Source organism: Amphiura filiformis, chromosome 17 (assembly GCF_039555335.1).
Source record: "Amphiura filiformis chromosome 17, Afil_fr2py, whole genome shotgun sequence".
NCBI classification, from domain to species: domain Eukaryota; kingdom Metazoa; phylum Echinodermata; class Ophiuroidea; order Amphilepidida; family Amphiuridae; genus Amphiura; species Amphiura filiformis.
The window spans coordinates 26682113-26703827 of NC_092644.1; the positions used below are offsets into that span (position 1 = coordinate 26682113).

General features: G+C 38.2%; 2 protein-coding genes across 2 annotated transcripts in view; one reads left to right on the forward strand and one right to left on the reverse strand.

The window, feature by feature from the left end:
* Positions 1 to 1326: 1326 nt before the first annotated feature.
* On the reverse strand, positions 1327 to 11815 carry LOC140137544 (protein catecholamines up-like). Its single transcript, XM_072159255.1, has 5 exons — positions 11346 to 11815; positions 7077 to 7439; positions 4357 to 4600; positions 3442 to 3644; positions 1327 to 2185 (listed from the first exon to the last, which is right to left on the reverse strand). Exons 1-5 carry the CDS (start codon positions 11715 to 11717, stop codon positions 1934 to 1936), a joined length of 1434 nt encoding a protein of 477 aa, XP_072015356.1. The 5' UTR covers positions 11718 to 11815; the 3' UTR covers positions 1327 to 1933.
* Positions 11816 to 15256: 3441 nt separating this feature from the next.
* LOC140137545 (patatin-like phospholipase domain-containing protein 7) overlaps positions 15257 to 21715 on the forward strand; it is a 76416-nt gene continuing 69957 nt past the window's right edge. Inside the window, 5 exon segments of the mRNA XM_072159256.1 lie at positions 15257 to 15483; positions 16566 to 16647; positions 19622 to 19704; positions 20666 to 20772; positions 20953 to 21099. Coding sequence (XP_072015357.1) covers positions 15406 to 15483; positions 16566 to 16647; positions 19622 to 19704; positions 20666 to 20772; positions 20953 to 21099 — 497 coding nt within the window. The 5' untranslated portion in view covers positions 15257 to 15405.

The window sequence follows — 21715 nt, forward strand, 5'->3', positions numbered from 1 at the left end:
TATTGAAATACCCTACCACGTTTTCACACAGAAAGAAGGCAGGATTCCCCTCGCTAAGCGCGCCTCAGGAAAGCTTCGGTCATAAAGCGGATGGATTATATGCATCAGTGATACACCCTGCCCAGGATTTTAACAAAAGAAGGCTAGCACAGGAAAGCTGCAGGATAGCGCACACCTTCCTGTGTAAGGGAATTTCAATATGAGCCCTTAAAAGAACATAAATTTCACAAAGCATCTCGCTCATTCTACAAAATCCGGTGCCAATAGCCTTTTTTCCGTTCTTTGGTCCACAAACACTTTGTCGAGCATTTAGGGCATCAAATATGTTGTTTTTCTGGTAGAACTCAACGAGATCTACACGGACATATATAGTTTTCCATACTTTAAATGCTTTCTTCAGCCTGATTAACCCTTGCAAAGGCTCAAAAATCGCTCAAAATGCGTTTCCACTGCTCAAGTGTCACATCTAACCCTGAATATTTTCTTTGAATAAATCGATTTCTTTACATATTTGTTGTTTTTAATTAGATAACGCACCATCATATTGTTTATCAACATTATTTTTAGTGATTAAAACGTCTTTGTGTAATTCTAAAATAAATTGCACTTTCCACCAAAACGCTGTGAGCTTACGTTACCCTTTTTAACACACGTTATTGGAAAGAAGTAAAACAGAGGTATCAATGTAATTTGCGGTTTTGAAAGGAAACACTCATAGGTTTTTAAAAATCACAGTAAAAATCGTGATGCTGTAGCATTTTTGGCATAGAAATGTTGTAAACATTGAAATTTCGACCGACCATGTTAAGATTGTTGAGCTACGTTACCAGGATTCTATAGTATGCACTTGTATTAGATGTACTTCCTAATAATATGTGAAAGCTACCAGTGGTCGAACCCCATTTATATTATAATTAACCGACATAACGTTCTAACGTTCGCAAATCACATTAAAAACATTAAAACCCCGTGAACTACGTTACTGTGAGCTACGTTACACACTCATTTACGCATCTTCAAAACTTCTATGAAATGGTGAAATCTGTTTTACATTTCACTCAAGTGATCTTTAGATTGCTTTTTATGACCTTGGATTGAGTAAAACCAGCCCATTTTGTAGTCGGTAACGTAGCTCACATTACATTGAGTTTTAGTGTTAAAAAACATCATGACTTCCTGAATGAAAAATATGCAAGTGGTGTTGGCAATTTTTTACATCTGAAAGTAGTGATACATTTACTCTTAATAAACAAAAAAGCAGGTATTTTTGAACAACTTTTATTTTTTCTATTTTTTTAGTGGATTGACACCGGATTTTGTAGAATTAGCGATCTCCACTCAAATTTTAATAATCAATAATCACCATTTATCAAACAAAATTATATGGCGAGTACTCTTTAAAGGAACATGCACAGATCAGCCCAGATGTGGAACCATAGCAGAAACATGCTGCATGGACCAGGCTCAAAACAAATTGCTCAAGCCAGGGTAAAAACCTATAAGCAAGCCAGCTTATAATTTTGTTCTTAACAATTTATTGAAGGACCTCACAACTCAAAGGGGATTAAGTCACATTGAGTACATTTCGAGATAAACTGGAAAGAATGTGGTTTGCCCATGTAGTTTCAATGCAAGGAGGTGGTTGTCAATGCAGTTTCAATGCTCTACCACATTATATCAACATGAAACTTGTACAGAGGGTGTAGATAGCCCCCTTTTAGCAAAAACTGGTCTCATTTTTCATGAATTTACAACTTAACATCCGTTTAGTTCCGAGGTCTTCAATTCTAATCCCAACAGGCCATTTAAGCCCCTGCTTTAAAGTTTACCTGTTTAATACACCACTGGTAAAAAGAGCTCCATAGTTTAGTTTGCTTTTTACTTTTTAAAAATAAAAATACTATGCAATGTCATAGAACCATCGGAACTAACATCATTCCATGTATGCAATAACTACCATTAATGCTACACCAGCCAGAAGGCCTAGTATCTCAGCTATACTTTGTTTTACACTACTCTTCTGTAGAAGCTCTGGAATGACGGAGACGGTTGCTATGTATATAAATCCTCCTGCGGTGATTGGCAGGATGAGACTGGTTGCAGCATCCCCGGCTCCCTGTGCTAGAAGCGCACATATACATCCTGTAAGGGCCCCGACGGCTGTTAACAGTTGAAGATACATTGCCTGAAAAGATACAAAATGTTAGAGAGGAGTAGTGTTAAAGTTTAAAGTACAGAAAACTGCTACCTTCCCCTTCCCAAGTTCTTATAGATTGTAAATTTCCTCTCACACCCTAGCCTTGATTCAAGGCTTCTGCCTTTTTCTTCTTCTTTCTTCCCTTTTTAAAAATCACTTTCACCCAGGGAAGTGTGAGATTTTTGTTTGAAATTGAACATGAGCATTGAAATCCAATCGACTATAAATGTTATAGGCCTATATTGCATCATGATTGCATGCAGATAAATGTTTTGTCTGAAGTATTTCCATGTTATTCCCCGGGGTTATTCCTGGATGTCATTCTATCCATGCACTGAGCATGCTGGGTTTGGCCACAGAGGGGCCTGAGGGTTCTTGTGTCTGACCAGGGTTTCACTTCCCTCATCTGACCTGGGAATCCCTGCTCAGTGCCTGCTTACAATAGCATCAAGCACACTGTATACAAGAGACAGGGTACTTTCACACTAAAATGACATTCCCCTTCATTTTTAAGCAGAGGCAAGACTGGATGATGTTCTATGTTGTGTGGCCATGGTTGTAGGTCTTTATAGCAATGGATATAAATGAATAAGTGATAGAAAAATGCATCAGTCTATAGAAAGCCTGAGGACTTGGAGCAAGTCCTCTCAAACCATTCTGTTTCAATCCTTTGGTATCAATACATTTTGCACAATATATTCTCAACATGTCTTTGGTGATAAGCTTTGAACTGGCATTGGTTCTTATATCAGTATTGTGCCAAACACAAATCAGGTACTTACAAATGCCCAGTATGTGTTGTTTAAAAAGTCAGTCAGGCCAGTAATAGATCATTTCCTGGTACCATACCATTATTACGAGTTTTAAAACATTTCATGAGGCACACTACTGTCCACCTTGTAAATTGCAAATTTATATTCCAACTTGCTAGTATATAGCAGGAATAATTAAATTAGCTTGCTCAGCAGGACCTCAGTGGATATAGCAAATAAAAGTTCCTGTCTGTTAGTAACTTTAAATTGGCTACCTGATTGGTACCTAAATAAAAATTCCTTTAAAGGGGGATGTGCCAGGACAAAGACAATTCCAAATGAAGTGCAACTTATTCATTTGATATATACTATATATCTTATTATTTGTGGATATAGGTCATATACCTATTAGGTAAAGGTACCCAGTTGAGCACTTCTGCATATTTAAAAATACTACTTTCAGGCCTCAAAATACATGACAAGAGAACTTACCTTCTTTTTGCTACACCCTGACTGCACCAAAATAGCAAAATCACCTATTTCATGAGGCACTTCATGCAGCAATATTGTTATAGTAGTGATGATACCTAGTTGTCTGCTGACAAGGAATGATGCCCCAATGGCTAGGCCATCGGTAAAGTTATGTGTGCAGTCTGCTGCTAGATTCAAGTAGGCTGAGACCTTGATGTTTTCTCCTGTGATGAAATATATGGATGGAAGTTTAAAATTAATTGTTAATCAGTGCATCAGTGCAGGATCATTTCTGTCATACAGATTTGGATTTGAGGTAGGAGATTTAGAATAGGAAGTCAGCTGATAATTAATAAGTTATTTAACTTGGATTACACTAGATGAAAAAAATCATCAAATTGCTCTAATGGTTTAGTCAATTTTGACCATACACAAGGCTTCATAATGATATTGAATCAAATAGTCTGTTAGGATTACAATCAGAATGAATCAGAGATCAGATTGGTCTTATTTTCTTATGCATTTTGCAAGAGGGTGCAGTGGCCAAGGAGAATACCATCTGTGAGAGTTTGAGCCTTAAGGTCTGTTCATACTACCACCGCCTTTGCGATGCGTTACTTCATTGGTTTTTCTTCAGGCCTCTTGACCGATCGCTACACGCTGTTTTAGGTGTGTTCATTGTGACTCATAACAGTAAAATATTTGCATAGGGTAGGGAAACAACCGCATAGTACTTGCTTTAGGTCCATTTTAAACTAATGAAAAACTTTGGGTTCTTTTAGAAAGTTCTCGTACATGTACGCATATATACAACTTCAAATACTAGTGCCCCGGTCAACATGAAAATTCCAGATTTGAAAAATTTCATGTCATAAACCAAAAGACATTTATAGCCACAAATGACAACTGCCATTTCGCTATAGAGTCACTACTCACCTTCATGTTCTTCTTCTTTTTTTGCTTCCTCTTTCTTTTCCTTTGTTTCCTTCACTTCTTTATCGCCATCGTTGTCTTCTTTTTTGTCTTCCTTTTTGTCCTCTTCTTTTTCTTCACTTTGGTCTGATTTCTTCCTTTTTCTCACTTCGCCATCTCCACTGCTGTCCTTCTTGACTACTGTTGTTTCCTTTTTCTCAGCAGCACCATGTGAATGACCGTGTGAGTGACCATGCCCATCTTCACCCTAAAATTGATGAAAACGTAAACCACAGGTTCATTATTATTTTTATGAGCATTAGGCTAATAGAAATGATTCATACATTTCCAACTTATTTATTTGAATCTTTAAACCATGCATTCTTATAGGCCCTACTTTGTAATCAAATATTTTTGCTGTCATATATATTTCTGATTGTATTGTTGTTTATTATGTGAAGCGCAATGAGGAAAAATTATTCGGAGGAAACACAAATAAAATGTTGTAGATGTGGAAATAGTCACTCGGCAGCTTATGAAGGGTGTGAAACTATCAAATTGGCCAGAAAGGTAAACAGTGTTAAAGCTGAACATTGTGTGTCTTATATGCGTAAGTGTTGAAGGTAGTCCTGGTTATTTGCTGATGATTGTCTTGTATATAATGCCATAAGATCAGCAGAGGATGAACAACAACTTCAGGAAGACGTTGACAAGATGGTCGACTGGTCCCAGAAATGGGGGATGCATTTTAATCAGTCAAAATGTACTACGATGAGAATGACCCGTAAATATAATCCGGAGTACACAAATTACAACATGATGGGCGTAAAACTTAAAGAGACCAACAACACTCAGTATCTTGGCATCAAATTTCAACATGACCTACGATGGAACCAACAGACCGACCATGCAACCAGCCACCAGAGTGCTCAACTTTGTTAGGCAAAACTTCTAAGACTTCACCCCATCCATAAAAGAAAGACTTTATCTCACCTTAGTAAGACCACACCTTGACTATGCAACAGCAGCCTGGGACCCATACACAAGCAAAAATATCAACAGCATCAAAAGAGTTCAAAAGCAAGCAGCGAGATTCATCACCAACACATATGGCAGGGACACAAGTGTTACAGCCTTAATGAAGAAATTGAACTGGGTGCCGCTTCAAACTAGGAGGAAATATCATCTTCTGACCAGTCTCTACAAAATGATCAATGGCCAACTAGACATCAAATAATCAAGATTTCATCCAACCCAAGCCACCTATACATGTACGTAGATCTCCCCGTGGACGCACACTCCAATTCCAACAACAACACACCAGCACTGATGCATTCGCCAACTCCTTCTTCATGCGCACTACCCCACAGTGGAACCAACTTTTACCAGACACAGTCAACCAAGCAACACTACATGTAGCCTCCTTCAAGTCATCATTAATTACGGATCCTTCAATTTAACTGACCACTCTCTCCCTCCAGTTAAAACTCTCATCTGAGTATTTTGGAGGAATACCAAACAAGTACGAAGATGGTGAGGTCATTGAGGATATCATTGATGTTCATAATTTATTTAGTTTGTCTTAACAATGGGTATGGTACTAGACTGAATCCAATTACGGGCAAAATATCCCCTGTTGATCTTACTTTATGCACCCACGATGCAGCTGCTAAAAGCACATGGGGAGGTGTGTGAGGATACATGGGGGAGTGACAATTTCCCAATTAGTATGATGAGTTATGGGGCTCAGGTGTATTGTGACTGTTGTGAGAATAACACTTAGTCAATGTTGGTCAGTGAAAAAAGCTGTCTGGAACAAATTTGATAATTAATCTGAATATGAATTACTGGATCTATGGCATAGTTTGTACAATGTATATGAATGTATGCTTGGACTTTCAAAAGATCAGATTCACAGACTGCAACTTAAAGGCATATATTGGAATGTCATCTTTCCCTGGGTAAAATCTGACACCAGGCCAGCCAATGGCCAGAGGGTAACATGAGTAGGTTTGTTTCACCTTGAAAGCAAGGATAGTCTTGCTAATATGGACTAACTTTACCCTAGGCCATCCAATATGCCATAAATTAGTAGGACTACAACTGATCTATACTGGTCAGTTTATACGCCTATTTCCACATCTGTTAATTTTATATGTGCCTTTAAACAAAATACCACTGCCAGACTGGTCACCCATACAAAACCTTCTCTCCAGTTTTGTTTGATTTACACTAGTCTCCCTGTTAACTTACAGCTTAAATTCATGCACCTCGCTTACCGTGTTGTCAATGGAAACTTTTAAAACCCTTCTCGCCCAGTCTTCATTGTGCAAATAAAACTCTCCTTGTTCAACCTTAATCATCTCGGTCATGGGGTGATCGTGCCTTCTCTGTGGCAGCCCTCGCATAAAGAACAGTCTTCCCAATTTTATTCGCAGTTGCTTGTCAATCGAGTCATTCAAAACCTCACTCCAGAAACATTTCTTCGAGCTCGCTTCTGAGCTGGATTCATTTGTAGTATTTTTGTTTGTTATTTTTTGCATCATATATTGTTGTTCTTGAAATGTACCTTTGTTGATTGCATTTGTTCCTTGTTTCCATTTTTCCTGATACATGTATATTTTGTTTTTGCTCCGCATGCGCCATGAGCATTTGTTTTGTTGTGGATTTGCATGCTTTATAAGTGTACATATTATTATTATTAATTAATTATATCCTTATTCCACAAAAGTCTGTTGACCTACCTTAATGTGTCGTACCATCTTCTCTATGACAAGAAAGAGAACGATTCCAGTAAGGACCCACAAGCCGACCATCATATCCTGCGTATGATCATGACCATGACCACCGTGACTATGACCATGGTCATGTGAATGTCCATGTCCATCGTCATCACCACCATGAGAGTGTGGATTCACCGCGTGAGGGATGAGGTGCAGGAATGCGTCACCAAGGAGACCGCCTGAAGCAAAGGCGAGGAGGATTCGTAGCATGGACTCTTTGCCTGCTTGATCTTTGTCCAGTGGGATAAGGAAGAGAATGAAGAACGGTGCAGCGCTTATTAGAATTGTGGCGCCGATTGCTTCACCCCACATTTGCAGTTGATCCTGGAATATAAACAATTTAATACTGGTCACACACATGTTTTGTAAACAATGTACATGTAAGATGCATTCAAAATAATGTGAAAGCTACCCAGCAAACACAAAACACTTTTTACATGAAACATTTAAATATGTCTGTTTTTATATTCATGAAGGGTATACGAAAGGTTTCAATACATGGTCATGCGCAGGGACAGACTTATTAGTTTCAGTTTCCAGTGAAATGGCAAATCTACTGGCCCTGCAATTGATTTACTGGCCCAGCTTTTTCAATATGTTCTACCGCAGAAAGTGCAAAATAAAGAAGCATGTTGCAATCCCGGGGTTGCAATGTGCTCTTTAAAATTTAGAGACTAAGGGGGGGCACTTTCGATTATGAAAGTGACATACCTGTGCCCACCAGCGTATGAAACTAGGGGTCTATCGCCAATTCGGTGTAGAAATTTTCAGGAAAAAAGGGATCATTCGGTGTTGGCAACATCAAAAATGGGGTGATTTTGTACATGTATGTGAGCGCCCAAAATTTCACATAAATAGCTTTTTACCCAATTTTACAGTACAAAATAGACCAAACTCGTTCATTTTGCTGAAAATGTGCACGTAGCCCATTGAAATTTTGAGGACTAATTGTTCAAAAAAGGGGGTCATTCAGTGTACATGTAGGCTGCTGAAAAACGGGGTCATTGGGTGTAGGATTTGCCAAAAATACCGGGGTCTTTTCATGGGCACATGACGTATGTCAATATGGGAGTGCCCCCCTACCAAACACCAAACTTAACATGTGTACTTACATGTGTATGTGTGTGTCCTTACAAAGGTTCAGATATATGCGGTATTGTTATGTTATCATTATCAGATAGAGAGATAGAGCACGAAAGAGCTTGGAAGTAGTACGTAGGTGTACTATAAAAAGCGGCCGTATAATTATTTCAAACTTGCTTGCAAATTGCAAAGAATATACAAAAAATTATTAACTATAAATTGCACACAGGTGACAGACGGGGCAGAAACTGCATCAAATTATGTCCATCACAGATTAGGCATCTGGGCATTCTCATATGAGTTATATCAGGCTCAAATAGCTAGTGGCCTGTCGGGTCAGCATTGTTGGAAGTTTACTGGCCCGACGCAAAATCCACTGGCGCAATGCAGGGCCACCACTTAAATCCGCCCACTTCAGAAAACGTATATGTACCGTACTTGAAAACTTCATGCAAAATATATAAAATGTATATTCTACTGCATTTATTAAAAGCTCATATAAATCCTTACGTTTAGTAAGATTAAGAAATTATACTTAGAAAGTTCGAAATAGGTACGGTATTTTAATTGTATCCAAAAGCAAAACAGTCAATTCAATGAATAAATTAACTTAGGGGTTGTGCAATAATTATGAGCCCTGGGGAAAGAAATTTTAGGCGAGCCAAAAGGGGGGGAGCAATTTTGGCAAGCCGAGGGGGGGGGGAACAAGTGATTTTTGGCATACATTTACGCTCTAAAAAGGCTTAGGAAAACGGTATGGAAATAGGCTTAAATATGCAAATTTTCCTGCTCGCTACGCTCGCAATCGCGCAACCAGGCAGCGAGTGGCATGATATAGCCCACCTCAAAAAACATGACCATATCAAAAATGGTAAAAAATTAAAAAGTTGAATTAAATTATTGATTTTTTTGAGAAAAATAATCATGTGATTTAAATCAATAATGTGATTTAAAAATCAAACAACCTTGTATATCATATTCACTCGGTCGGACATCCGGGAACATTGTCCCCTTTGCACAAGCGCGCGCATAGCGATCAGCTCGAGAAAGGGGAACTGCACATGCGCTGCATATGCGTACATTGGTTTTACAAGCCTATTTCCCCTTTGTGACGTCAGCCCGACCAAGAGAATGCTTCATGACTAGATAACAATGGACTAGCCTAGACTTGCTTTCCAGTCCTATATACGCCGTACCTATGTAGGACTGGCTTACGCCATTTTGGATGTCAATGGGAAATACACACTTAACGATTTGCGCCGGTTAGAAACTTGAAAAAAAATCTCAAAAATTTTATCAATGTATATAAAAGTGGTACCAACCTTATTGTGCTTGCTAATTTAAGACTCGGTTGAAACAAAATAAAAGATCGAATGCATTTTAATGTCCAAAAAGGCAAAATTATCGTCAAAGTTCTGCCGAAATCAGCACCCTTGCGAAGGGTTCAGAATTCGAATCGGGAACGAAAATATCCGATCTTTGTGATCAAACACACAAAATTACAACTTTAAACATACTATTGGCAAAAGACATTATTACCAAACAATATACAGGGTGTATCAAAATTAAGTATACAGTTTGAAAAATGCCGCTAGATTAAAAAGTATGAGGTCTTTGGTCAAAATTCTCTAGTTGATAACTCAATCAACACCTTGTCCTCCTACAGCTGAAAAATCACTGGCGTGTGACCATTAATAAGGATTTGGTTGCTACTTTTGTGAGCCAAGTACAAAAAGCAGTTGCGCGAAGTCAATTGGGTTTAAATGCCCGGCGCTTGTTATTGTTGTGCAGCCAAGAGAAACATGCAGGTGTACAGATCATTTGTCCTCATTGTTAGGGTTCCAATCCTGTGCATGTGTACACATGACTTTTGGTAAATTTGGGCAACTATCTCCTTACATATGCTAGGTTTTACTTGACAAGGAGAATAGCAACATTAAAATGGATACGCCACAGTACACGCCAGAGCAAAGGGCCTTCCTTGTTGCAGTGTACCATCCCACCCAGAGTCTAGCAGAAGTGCTTCGGAGATTCCGTCAGCAGTACTCAAATGCACGTTCCCTTAACGTGGCGCTACTTACAAAAATGTTGCGAAGTATCAGATAACTGGAACGAGTCGTAATCTGAACAGAGAACATTGTGGTCGCCCCCCAACTGGAAGATCTGCTGCTAATATCCTAGCAGTCCGTAACACTCTGCAGGCAGGGCAAGCAGGAGGTCAAATTAGCTGCCGTCGAAATGGACTTGGAATACCATCTGCAACCTGTAACAGAATAACTCGTTTATGACTTGGGAACTCATCCCTATCAGACGATAAGGAGACATCAACTTCAGCAAGCAGATCGCCAACGTCGCACTGTGTTCTGTCAGTGGCTTCTTGCCCGTCCTCTACGTTTCCTGGAAGATTTCATCATTGGCGATGAAGCAGAGTTTGCATTAAATGTTTTCACAAGTCCTCCTGCATACCTTGATGAACTTCAGAGACGCATAATTGCAAAAGTTGACATTCTCAGGCAGGACAGACCTCTCATTAGACGTGGTGTGAACGTCATGTTGAGAAGAGACGAAATCTGCATACAGAAGAATTGTGGGCATGTGGAAGGCTAAGACTAAAACTGTCAATAACTGTAAACAGTAAAGTAAGTGGTGAGGCTTTTTGTGAGTTGTATGTTGGTTTGATTTTAATTGACTTCGCGCAACTGCTTTTTGTACTCGGTTCACAAAAGTAGCCACCAAATCTTTATTATTGGTCACACGCCAGTGATTTTTCAGCTATAGGAGGACAAAATGTTGGTTACGTTATCACCTAGAGAATTTTGACCACAGACCTCATACTTTTTAATCTAGGGGCATTTTTCAAACTGTATACTTAATTTTGATACACCCTGTAGAATAGAAAATTTGACATCATTTTCTCAAAATATTGAAGAAATTTGCTCACTAGACATCGAAAAAGTACGCAATCCAATTCCCGTTCAAACGCGTGAGAAACTGAAAGTGCATAATCGTGACTAGACTAGCCTCGAATGTGAAGCTATCGCCTATCGGTGAGCGCATTTGAGGCTAGTATTCCTTAGGCTTTATTTGTTTGTTTACATTTACAACATGCAGACATTTGACATGCATTGTTTGTTGTTGTTTATTTACCTGTCCTTTTCCTGGATTTGGTTTGAGCCTTGCAAAATATTCTTCAGGATTCACCGATTTAGATTTAGGACGTTGCACTTGTTCTTGAGAAGCCTGCCCGTTGTCGGAGTCAGCGTTGTCTTCATCGTAACTACTAGCATGGTAAAAATGTCGATGATCTTCATGTGCATGGTGGCCATGGTCTGCATGATCGTGTGCGTGTCCATGATGGCCCTGTCCGTGCATATCGTGTCCACCGTGGCTGTGACCGTGATGATCATGGCTATGTCCGTGATGATCATGACTGTGTCCATGACCATAAACGAGCCCCAGCACACCCAAAACAACCACTAACCAGCATATATGCTGCGCCGTAAATCTGTGCCCTGCCATTTTATTTTATGATACGTGGCTAATTATTGAGACTGCAGTAAAATCGTGTATGTACCCATGTGTCACAAGCGTACAGCTGGCTGTTTACGCTTCGCTGTCCTTTAAACAGCGTTTCTTGGATGTTTCTAATAATTTCCCTAAATAAATTATAAAATGCTATATAAAATTAATATTGTAAGTAAAATTTGTATTGGCAATAATATCTAATAGAAGTAAACGAAATATTTATATTTCAGTGTGTTCAAATTACAACTACTTTGTTGAAATAATTAAAATAGCGTTTCAATTAGTTTTACAATCATAGTATAAAACACTTTCTTAATTGATTAGGGGCGCCACCCTTATTTGAAAACCTGGTACGGCATCACACTGTCTCATCATTCGAACCCATTCGAACAGCCTAAACTTTATGACTGACGTCCTCTACTATCATGATTCATGATTGAATTCAATGACCCTACCCCATGGACAATTTATGATCCCAAGTGCGGCCTGCCGGTCTGACGCCACAAATTATTCAGCTGCCCACGGGTCTCGAGAGTGGGAAAATTGGGGGGGCACCCTGATGGGGCAGATGTGGAGGCCACATTGACCCCATTTTTCAACTCCCTCTCACCAATCACCCCATTTTTTATTTTACTGAACTCCCTGTCACCAAAAGACCACCCTTTAAAAAATATTTTCGGGAAATTATCTCTCATTTTTTTTCACTATTTTACTTCAAATTTGTTTTTTCAAACTATTTTCAAATCAGTTTTGTTGAATTTCAAAAAATAATTTTATCAAATTTTATATCATGACCCAAATTTTTTTCCCAGTCTCACTGAATGACACCCTTTTTTTGTCAGATTTTTCACAGTGTCACGAAAAGACCTTCTCACCGTAAAATCCACCTTCTCGGGAATTGTTGGGTCTAGGCCGTAAAGACCCCTAGTTTTGAACAGTACTGCTGTCTGCACGCGCTCGCGGACATCCCTGTCACTTCCAAAGTCAAGGGGGTTTCTTGACTTTCTTCCTCTTCAGTGGTTGGATTTTCAACCAGGGTTTTCAATTGAGACCAATGCAAAACATGCAAAACCCTAAAAGTGCCCAACTAGGACTAGGGCAAATTTTGGTGCTTTTGCCTTTCATTTGTGAAAAATGTGGGGGGGGGGGGGCACACCGACATCGCCTGGCTAATAATTAGGCCGTATAAAATTAATGTTTTGGTTCTCGTCCAGAGGATTTTCATGAATTGATGAGGGAGGGAGGTGTTTTTTGTTTGTTTTGTTTTTCAATGTAAAATTAGCATTGTCAGTAGTTTTCGGTCTTCTCCAACAGTGCTCGAGGAAACGATGAGGCCCTTTTTTTTTTTTTTTTTCAAATGTGAGATTCTGAGGATAAACCCCTAGAGTACCACAAAAAGACTTGGAAGTGATGCTTGTTCTCTAATAAACTTATTTATGTGTATGAAGATTTCATAAATCATTCCAAAGTCTAAAAAATTGAAAAATCTAAAAAATCAAAAAAAATCTGACAAATCCCAGAAATTGAGGAGGGAGAGGACGAGAACCAAAATATTAATTTTACACGGCCTTACTTTGTCACCACAGATACATATCAAATCCTTTTATTGAAAATGTCAACATAAGTTAGCAAAATGCATGTACAATGTATAGTGAAGCTCATAACCTTGAATGAACGAGAGTCCAGTGCAGCTTACATGCAAGCTCATATTACACCAATCCACTAACTATGTCTGCAGTCATCTGTTTCTGCATACAACGCATGCGCGTTGCGAATGCATGTGTTGGAGGCTAGTAGCTGCTAGTCACTGAGAATCCAGGGAGTAGCTGGTAGTTTTACCAAAACTTTTACTATAATTTAGATTCACGACCCTGATATTTGACCTATCATGATGTATTTGACATTGTTAGTTCCAGAAATAGTACAAGAATACTCCTGGGCCTGGTGAGTTAAAATGGATGGCGCTAGTCCACGTACGGATAGAAGAAAGAGTCAATTTTTGGTCAAAACAGTGCACTGACACAGTAAACTCACAGAAAAGAAGTAAAAAACTTGGCACTTAAAAATTTCACGCGACAAAATAACCTGTGAACTTATAAATAGTCTAGCAGCATGGAGAATATTCTTAGCTCCATTTTGGTACTAGGTGGGGGTGAGGCCTATACATTCCAAAATGTTCATGCTGTGTTGAATTAAACAAAAAATGACCCCATTTTTGGCAACTTTCGTGGATGAATTGCAATGGGACATTTCGTGCTGGACAGTTCTTGTCTAAAGGTTGACAAAGGATTTGATATGCTAAAATAAATACCCGGGATCGATAGGCCTACACATGAATTTGCTATGCACGAGTTTGATATGAGCCTGAGAAGAAAATCTTTGGATACCGGGGTAGAAAATGATGATTATCTCCCGTAGGCCCCTAAATGATTTCGTATAAAGAAACCAGATGTGGTTCCTTGCACTTGAATATATATTTTGAACAGATATGATAGGCTACTAGTAGTCGTTAGCTTGCGTCTTGAGGGGGGGGGGAGAGGAAATTGGGGGAGAGGAAATTGGGAACGAAATGAACTTCAAACAATAATTTTGCACAAAAATTGCATCAACTGGAAATTTTTCACATTTTTATGAATTTTCCGAGTGCGGGAAAGTTTTCTATGGATTTCCCCCCTTCCCCCAGTGCCCCCAGCTGCCACTGGCATAGATCCCCTCAATATTTTGCTGGGGAAGTCCCCCCCCCATGTTGACACCTGATGGGTTTCTGTCGAAATTAACCTCATGATTTGGCCATTTTATCCCAATTGAAGTGCCAATTTTTTTTCAGGCGCGCTTTTACCCAATATGGTAGCTTATGGTAAGGGGCTGTGCAATAATTATGAGCCTCTGGGGAGGGTAAAATTGGGGGGAGAAATTTTTTGCAAGCCAAAAGGGGGGGGGGGCAAGTGATTTTTGGCACACTTTCTTTGGGTGCCTAGTAAATAACACGATCTAAAAGGCTCAGAAAAAAGTACGGAAACGCTTAAAATATTCAAATTTTCCTGCGCGCTGCGCTCGCAACATGTTATAAACCATTTAAGGCTTGCAAATTGGCATGTGTAAGGCCGGGAGAGATTTTTTGACGGGCCGAGAGGGGGGGGGGAGGCGATTTTGGCGGACCAAGAGGGGGGCATGCACGCGAGCTTGGCGAGCCGTTTGGAAATTTTGAGTCAGCAAGTTTCCACTGAATACTCCCGCATGCGGGACTGTGAGCGGAAGTGTGCAGTACCGCACTCGGTACTGCACATATAAACAGTCGCTTTTAATACCTGAGCATTTTCCCCCTCCTTTTAATATTTTAATAGCGATGTGCCAACCCCCTTCCCCCTCATGAAAACATGTGTGCCAAAAATCTCTCCACCCCCCCCCCTCAACCGGCCAAACATCTTTGTCCCCCCCTTTATAACTTTCCCCGGGTAATTTAATATTGCACCACCCCTTTGGACTTCAGCCCATAATATGTGGATGTGTTCCCCCGGATTAGAATAGAGCGCCTGTGTATTGATCAATCACGTGAAAATCGATTTCTTTAAGGTCAAATTGAGGTCATTTCCGATAGAAGATTTTGATGGCGAAAATGAAAACAAGAAAATGAGATTCATTAAATTCTAGTAATGATATGAGGTAGTTGTGACGCGCAAAGATGGGAGGGGAATCGATGTTAGAAGAAGCTGGGGTTCTTCTTCCAGACTACATCATTCACGGTGACCAGACCACTTTGGTATGTTGTGAATTTTAATATAACTTTGGCCTTGTTTGCAGACGAATTTTCAAATCACAATTTTATGTTGACTTCGCTTGAGTTTTGAGCTTTTGGGCTTTGATCGGATAAGCTTATTTCATTTTAATACATAAATTAAAGCTGAATGCGGATAACTTATTAACATTTAAAATGTAATTAATGTGAAAGGTTAAACTGGAGTGTAATTATCATAAAACGCCCAAGATGGTGGCTTGTGCTTGTCATCTAACTCGGCTAGCTGTCATTGCTGTGTAAACTTGTTTTGTTTACATTTTCAATTTTGTAATCATGTAATTCACCATGTTCACTTATTTGAAAAAAGCATGCATAGCTGAAAGAAGTTTTACTTGTCATCTGGCCTATGACTGCATCTATCTGTTTCTGTCTGACTGACAATGTGACATTTCTTCTTTCAATTTCATCAGTCACCTGTCAGTCAAGTCACAAGTGTGTACACTGTCACTGTACGAATAAACTTGAATTTGGTGCATGATGATGATGGTGTTTTCAAATTCAACTGTGTGACTTTGCAACATGAGGAAAAGATATCTCATCTTGATGGACGTATCATCATATTTTTGAAAATGGAATGAACGTGTGTGACTGACTGAAATGCCTGCATGAACTTCACCACCATCAATTTGTTTTACAAGAACATTTCTTTTTGAAGTTTGAACACCAGTTGCATCAAACATTGTGGATGGAGGTGAACGCACAAAACAGACAAATTCCAGCATACAATGTTTTGTCATTTCTGGGCTGGGTAGCTGGAACAATGTGGGGACTGTGGACTATGGGACGCATCATTACCTTTATCATTGCCAATAAAAATGTAGAGTAGCTTCACTTCATTGTAGTTTGTGCACCATTAAACTTTGAATAATTTCATTTGTTCTCGCCCGTTTCCAAATCACCATGCACATAATATAATTACGCACTAACATTTAATTATGCTGATTTGTTGCATTGTAATTTGTTTTTACTTTAATTATTTCAGACATTTTGGTGATTTTAATAACATTGAAATACAAGATACGGTATTTTATTTATTTATTTTACAGACTATTATGGTAACAGCTTTAGTTGTGGCCTGTCTTGCAGTAATAGTACTTCTATTTGCATTTATTAGGATGAGGAGGAAGGGTAAGTTTATCTATCACTTGCAGATGAGGAGATGTTTTACATAGGCCTATAATGTCATTTTCACAGTAAAGGGTGTAACTTTTGATTTTTAGGGTCAAAATTTCAAACCACTTAAATGTTTCTGTTTACTGAAATCATGCATAGAAGCAACTTAAATTCCAGTAAAATAATGTTTCAAGGCTTAAACCTTTTGATTTCTAATAAAAATTTGACATTTCCATAACATTTTGGTTAAAATCTATGAAAAAATGTATTTTACATAACCTCAGAAAATTATGACATGAAAGCTGGAATACATGTGAAATCCCATTCCAAAGTAAGTCAACAGATATAAAGGCGCACCATTAGATTTCCAGGAGGGGGGCATGGGAGTTTTTGAAAAAAAAAACTTTGCCCACTAGTGAGAAAAAAAAAAAAACTTTGCCCACTAGTGAGAAAAAAAAAAAAAAATTTTTGCCTCACTGATGAGTAAAAAAAAAAAATTTCCCCCACCCAACTTTGTATAAAAATGTACATTAAAATTGAAAAAAAAAAAACTTTGCCGCCAAAGGCGGCGAAAAAAAAAAAATTTGTGCACTAGAAGGCAAAAAAAAAAAAAAATTCCGCCGCCTTTGCCGGCGAAAAAAAAAACATTCTGCCTGACCCAAACTCCCATGCCCCCCCTGAGAATCTAATGGTGCGTCCCTAAGTTAAATTTTATACCATGTTTGGCTATGTTTGTAATTGCAGTTTTGAAAATTTTTAACATCAAGTGTCATTTACAATGGAAATTTCCAAACCTTAAACATATTTTTTAAGTTTTAATTGGGTTCCTAAAATAATTTGAATGTTTAACTTCATGTACAAATACTACTTGATGAAAGGAACCTCCCAGCTAAGTTTCACAGAAATTGGAGTTATTTTTTAGAATTGGCAATTCAAGCGATTTGTGTTTCGGAGGCTTCAGTTAACAACACAGGTGATCATAAAAGTAAAATATTTGGCTAACTACTACAAGTTGACATAAAAAAATAGGTAAAAAATATCACAATTACCAATTTTCATGCTTCTAAGTATTGAATTTCAGTTGTGACAAAAATTAAATTATCCCAGCAAGTCATTTTTTTTTTGTTTCGGAGGCTTCATGTTAACAATTGTTAAACATTGCAGAAGTAGTTTTTTTGAAAACAACAGTGTTGGGATCATCTAAGCTGTTATTTTCTTGTGTGTATTGAATCAATGATTCTATGCGGCAGATATTGTAGAATTTATCACATGTTAATTTTTTCACCCATTTGTTAAAGGGGCATTTCGTGATCCACAGCCTCATCCCCCAACTTTTCTAAAACAAATTTGAGATTTTTATATCGCTGGAAACCTCTGGCTACAAAATGTTTATGTACAAAATATCTCTTGCAGATTAATTCGTTTAGCTAAGATATCGTGAAATTTGAATTTAGTTCTGGTGCACCAGAACGAAATTACAACGCATTGTCTATGGAGCAGTGTAATACACGTAATCATGCATAACTCGCAAACGCAAAATCGGAATCAACCGAAATTTTGGGAATAGGCTTTTTTCGTGGATATGTACTGAAACATGTCATAAAAAGAGGATGCTAGGATCACGAAATACTCCTTTAAGTATGGTGTTTTTTGCATGTGAAGCCTCCGAAACAGGCTTTTTGGGGTATCAGTATATTTTTCAAACATTAACCATAATGTCAATTTTTTTTTAAATTTATGACATTCTGCACATATCAAGTAATAATTACAATGCAGATATCAGTATGAAACACACCAATTTAGATATGCATAGATGATAATTAATGGTTGTTTCGGAGGCTTCATTTGTTTTGGAGGCTTCAATTGTTAACGGAAAGTTTGTATTGGGTCCCGTTTTCAAACGGTGATATATATCTCCACGATTTAAAAACATGTGACAGTGACTTGAGGATCTACTTTGCTACATTTTGATAAATAGATTGGATGAGCTCTTTTATTTATATTTGCACAAGCTTGCTGAACAGTTTGTTTCGGAGGCTTCAAAAAAGTTAACGGAAAAACGGCTCTTTGAAGTCAAGATTTTATAAAAATTTTAAAAGCTTGCAAATCGACTAATTTTTGTTACCCATTTCAAGGTAAGATAACAACTGTTATGAATCAAGAAGAAGTGAAAAAATAACCAAGAATTATGAACCAAAGCTATACCCACAAAGTTTGTTAACAATTGTTAACGGAAAATGAAGCCTCCGAAACGACAAATCTCGAAAGAAAAAAAAAAAAAAATACAGGGCTGTTCACAATTAAATCTAATGTGGCAGTGTTTACTGAACATATGACTGTACTTTCAGGATAAGAAAAATTATCCATGAACTAACTGAAGAAAACACAGGGTTTTACAAAAATGTTACTGTTTTTATAGTTTTTCAAAATGGCAATATTAAGTACATTTAAGCCTGCTAAAACTGAACGCAGTAACTCCCAAAGCTGATTATGCTACCCAAGGTAGCTGCTAACTAGATGACTTATGTGGCCAAAAATCATGGAATTCTGTGGCTTTATTAGAACACTACGGATTAAAATGTTAAAAATCCAAAGTTACACCCTTTACCGTGAAAATGACCATAATGTAAATGAACAAAATAAAAACGAAGCAAAATATTCCCCAGAAAGAGATAGTTTCCTATTTCCTACATGTACAAATGTAGTTGAGGCTGAAAATTAAGTAAATCTGCTAAGACCATTATTGGTTTTTCATTCATAATCTGATGCATGTTTACTTTGCTACATTATGTAGAAAAGAATCTTCCCCTTATATAAAATGAAGCAAATTTTGTTCAACAATTTTCAGTGGTGTCCAAATATGGACACTCTACCTGATAATCAGCGAATGAGGTGCCAATGTGATGGTGTGGTGACATGATTCAATTAGCCAATTCAGAACCCTACTTATCATTACAAATTCACTTGCAAATTTTCTCTTTTTTTATAGTTTTGGGACAACAAGCTGTATTGAAGCCTCGTTTCAGAAAAAGAGATAAAGTACTCTTCTATGGCAGGAAAATTATCAGAAAGGTAAGACAGTTAAAAGTCATTGAGCACTACTTCCTGCATTTAAGATCATATCACGAAATAAAGTTATCTCTATAAAGGGGAAAATGTCCTAAGGCACTGAAGGCAATTGCCTTCAGTGTCCCATACCTTTGCTTTGGTTTCCCCTGGTTGGGGGGAGGGTAGTACTTTTTGTGATAGCTATTAGCTAGTAAGATTAGTGTGGCTATGGAGTCTTATTTTAAATTGAGAACTTGGAATTGCTGAGAGAGCAGAATTCGGATCAGCAATTTTCAATGGTTATTTTCCTCCACTTCTCTAAACCATGACAACTATAGTCAAATGCAGCAAACCTTTGATGAGCGCGACTACCGTGATGTTGTAAATTCGGCGATAACAACGCGTACGGCGCACAGTTCATTCATAAATTTCCACTCAGCAACATCATATCGCCTTAGCAGCAAATCAGAGACAAGTGCGTGCAACGCAGTAAATACGTGATGTATCCTTACAATACGCGCTCGTCAAAGGTTTACTGCATTTTAGTATAAAAGACAGTAGAGCCGCCTCGGCCTGCAAGACGGCTAGTAATTTGATATGTCACATGTATTTGTAGCAGAGGTAGGTGGACATGACATACAGAGATCAGAATAAAAATAAATTGAGAAGCAGCAAAAAACAAAATTACTATCCAGAGGCCTAAATCCTCAAACCGAGGCTAGGGTGAACCCCACACGGGGGGCCCTTGCCCCACACCCAAATGTGACAAAATTCTTTAGCATGTGCTTTCCTTATTGCCTTAGCAATCTGGCATCCTTTTGCCCAGTTGTGGTGAAAATGGGTGCTGTGACTGCCTTTGCAAAAAGAATGTTTACCCTGTTCTATCCCTCCTGATAATTACAATAACACCCATTATAATATCCAACATCCACGATTACACAGTTACATATCACTTTTACTTGAACTTTATTAATTTTGTATTCAGGTTCGTTCATTTTCTGGGCCAGTTCACTCATCGGTGCGTCGCAGCAGTGCAATGATGAGACGAAAGAATTCAAGAGATTACATAAATCTGGCTAAAAGTATCAAAAAGTAAGTACCGGTATGGTAAAATTGTACGGATATGTATTCCAATTTAATAATAAATAACATGATTTTGGATATATGGTAAAAAGTACACATACATTGTAAGGCATATTTTTAATAGTAGCTGAAAAGTTTTAATATTAAAAAAGTATTTTATTTACAAATCAATTGTTATTTTCTCGTCAGTATTCTACAATCAAGTGACCGAGACAAGCCAACGCTTAAGATCAAGGACCCACCACCTGCTATCCTGGAGGCTGATGTACATGAGATGCAAATGCCGCCTGAGCTAAGAATTCCACCAGAGGTCCTCTATATGCTTAAAAATATAAGGTATGGTGCATGTACCATATTCGTTCCAATAACCGCCCATGCCCCAATAAGCGACTTTGCAACAAACACAATATGAAATAATTAACCACCCATCCAATGTTGTCAAAATACCTCCAGTAAGCTTACCTGTCGAGTGAATTTACATGCATCAAAAGTATCCAAAATGTGCCCCAATCATATTATGACGCTATTTCATAGTGGGCAGATGTATAGATATTAAAAATACTTCACAATAACCACCTGCAAATGCCTTTAAAAGGCCAAGTTTGGGGATTTTCTAACTCAAAATCGTATTTTCCGGCGGCGGCCATCTTTACTTACAGTTATAGTGCGCCCTCAAAAACATTGTCAATATAATAATTATATAGACGCACTTTGTGAGGGCGCACTAACTGTGAGTAACTAAATACTTTCAGATGGTGATTGATGACTAAAAACAATGTAAAAATAAGCGCCCACCCAAAACGACTATGTTAAGCGCCCTGGGCGCTTATTGGAATGAATACAGTATATCCTGAATTTCAGCAGATGAAAAATGTTGATAATATCCACAGTGCAAAACCAACGCAAAAGTTTACACAAAACAAGTTGTGTCAGTTATACCAAACTGCAAATG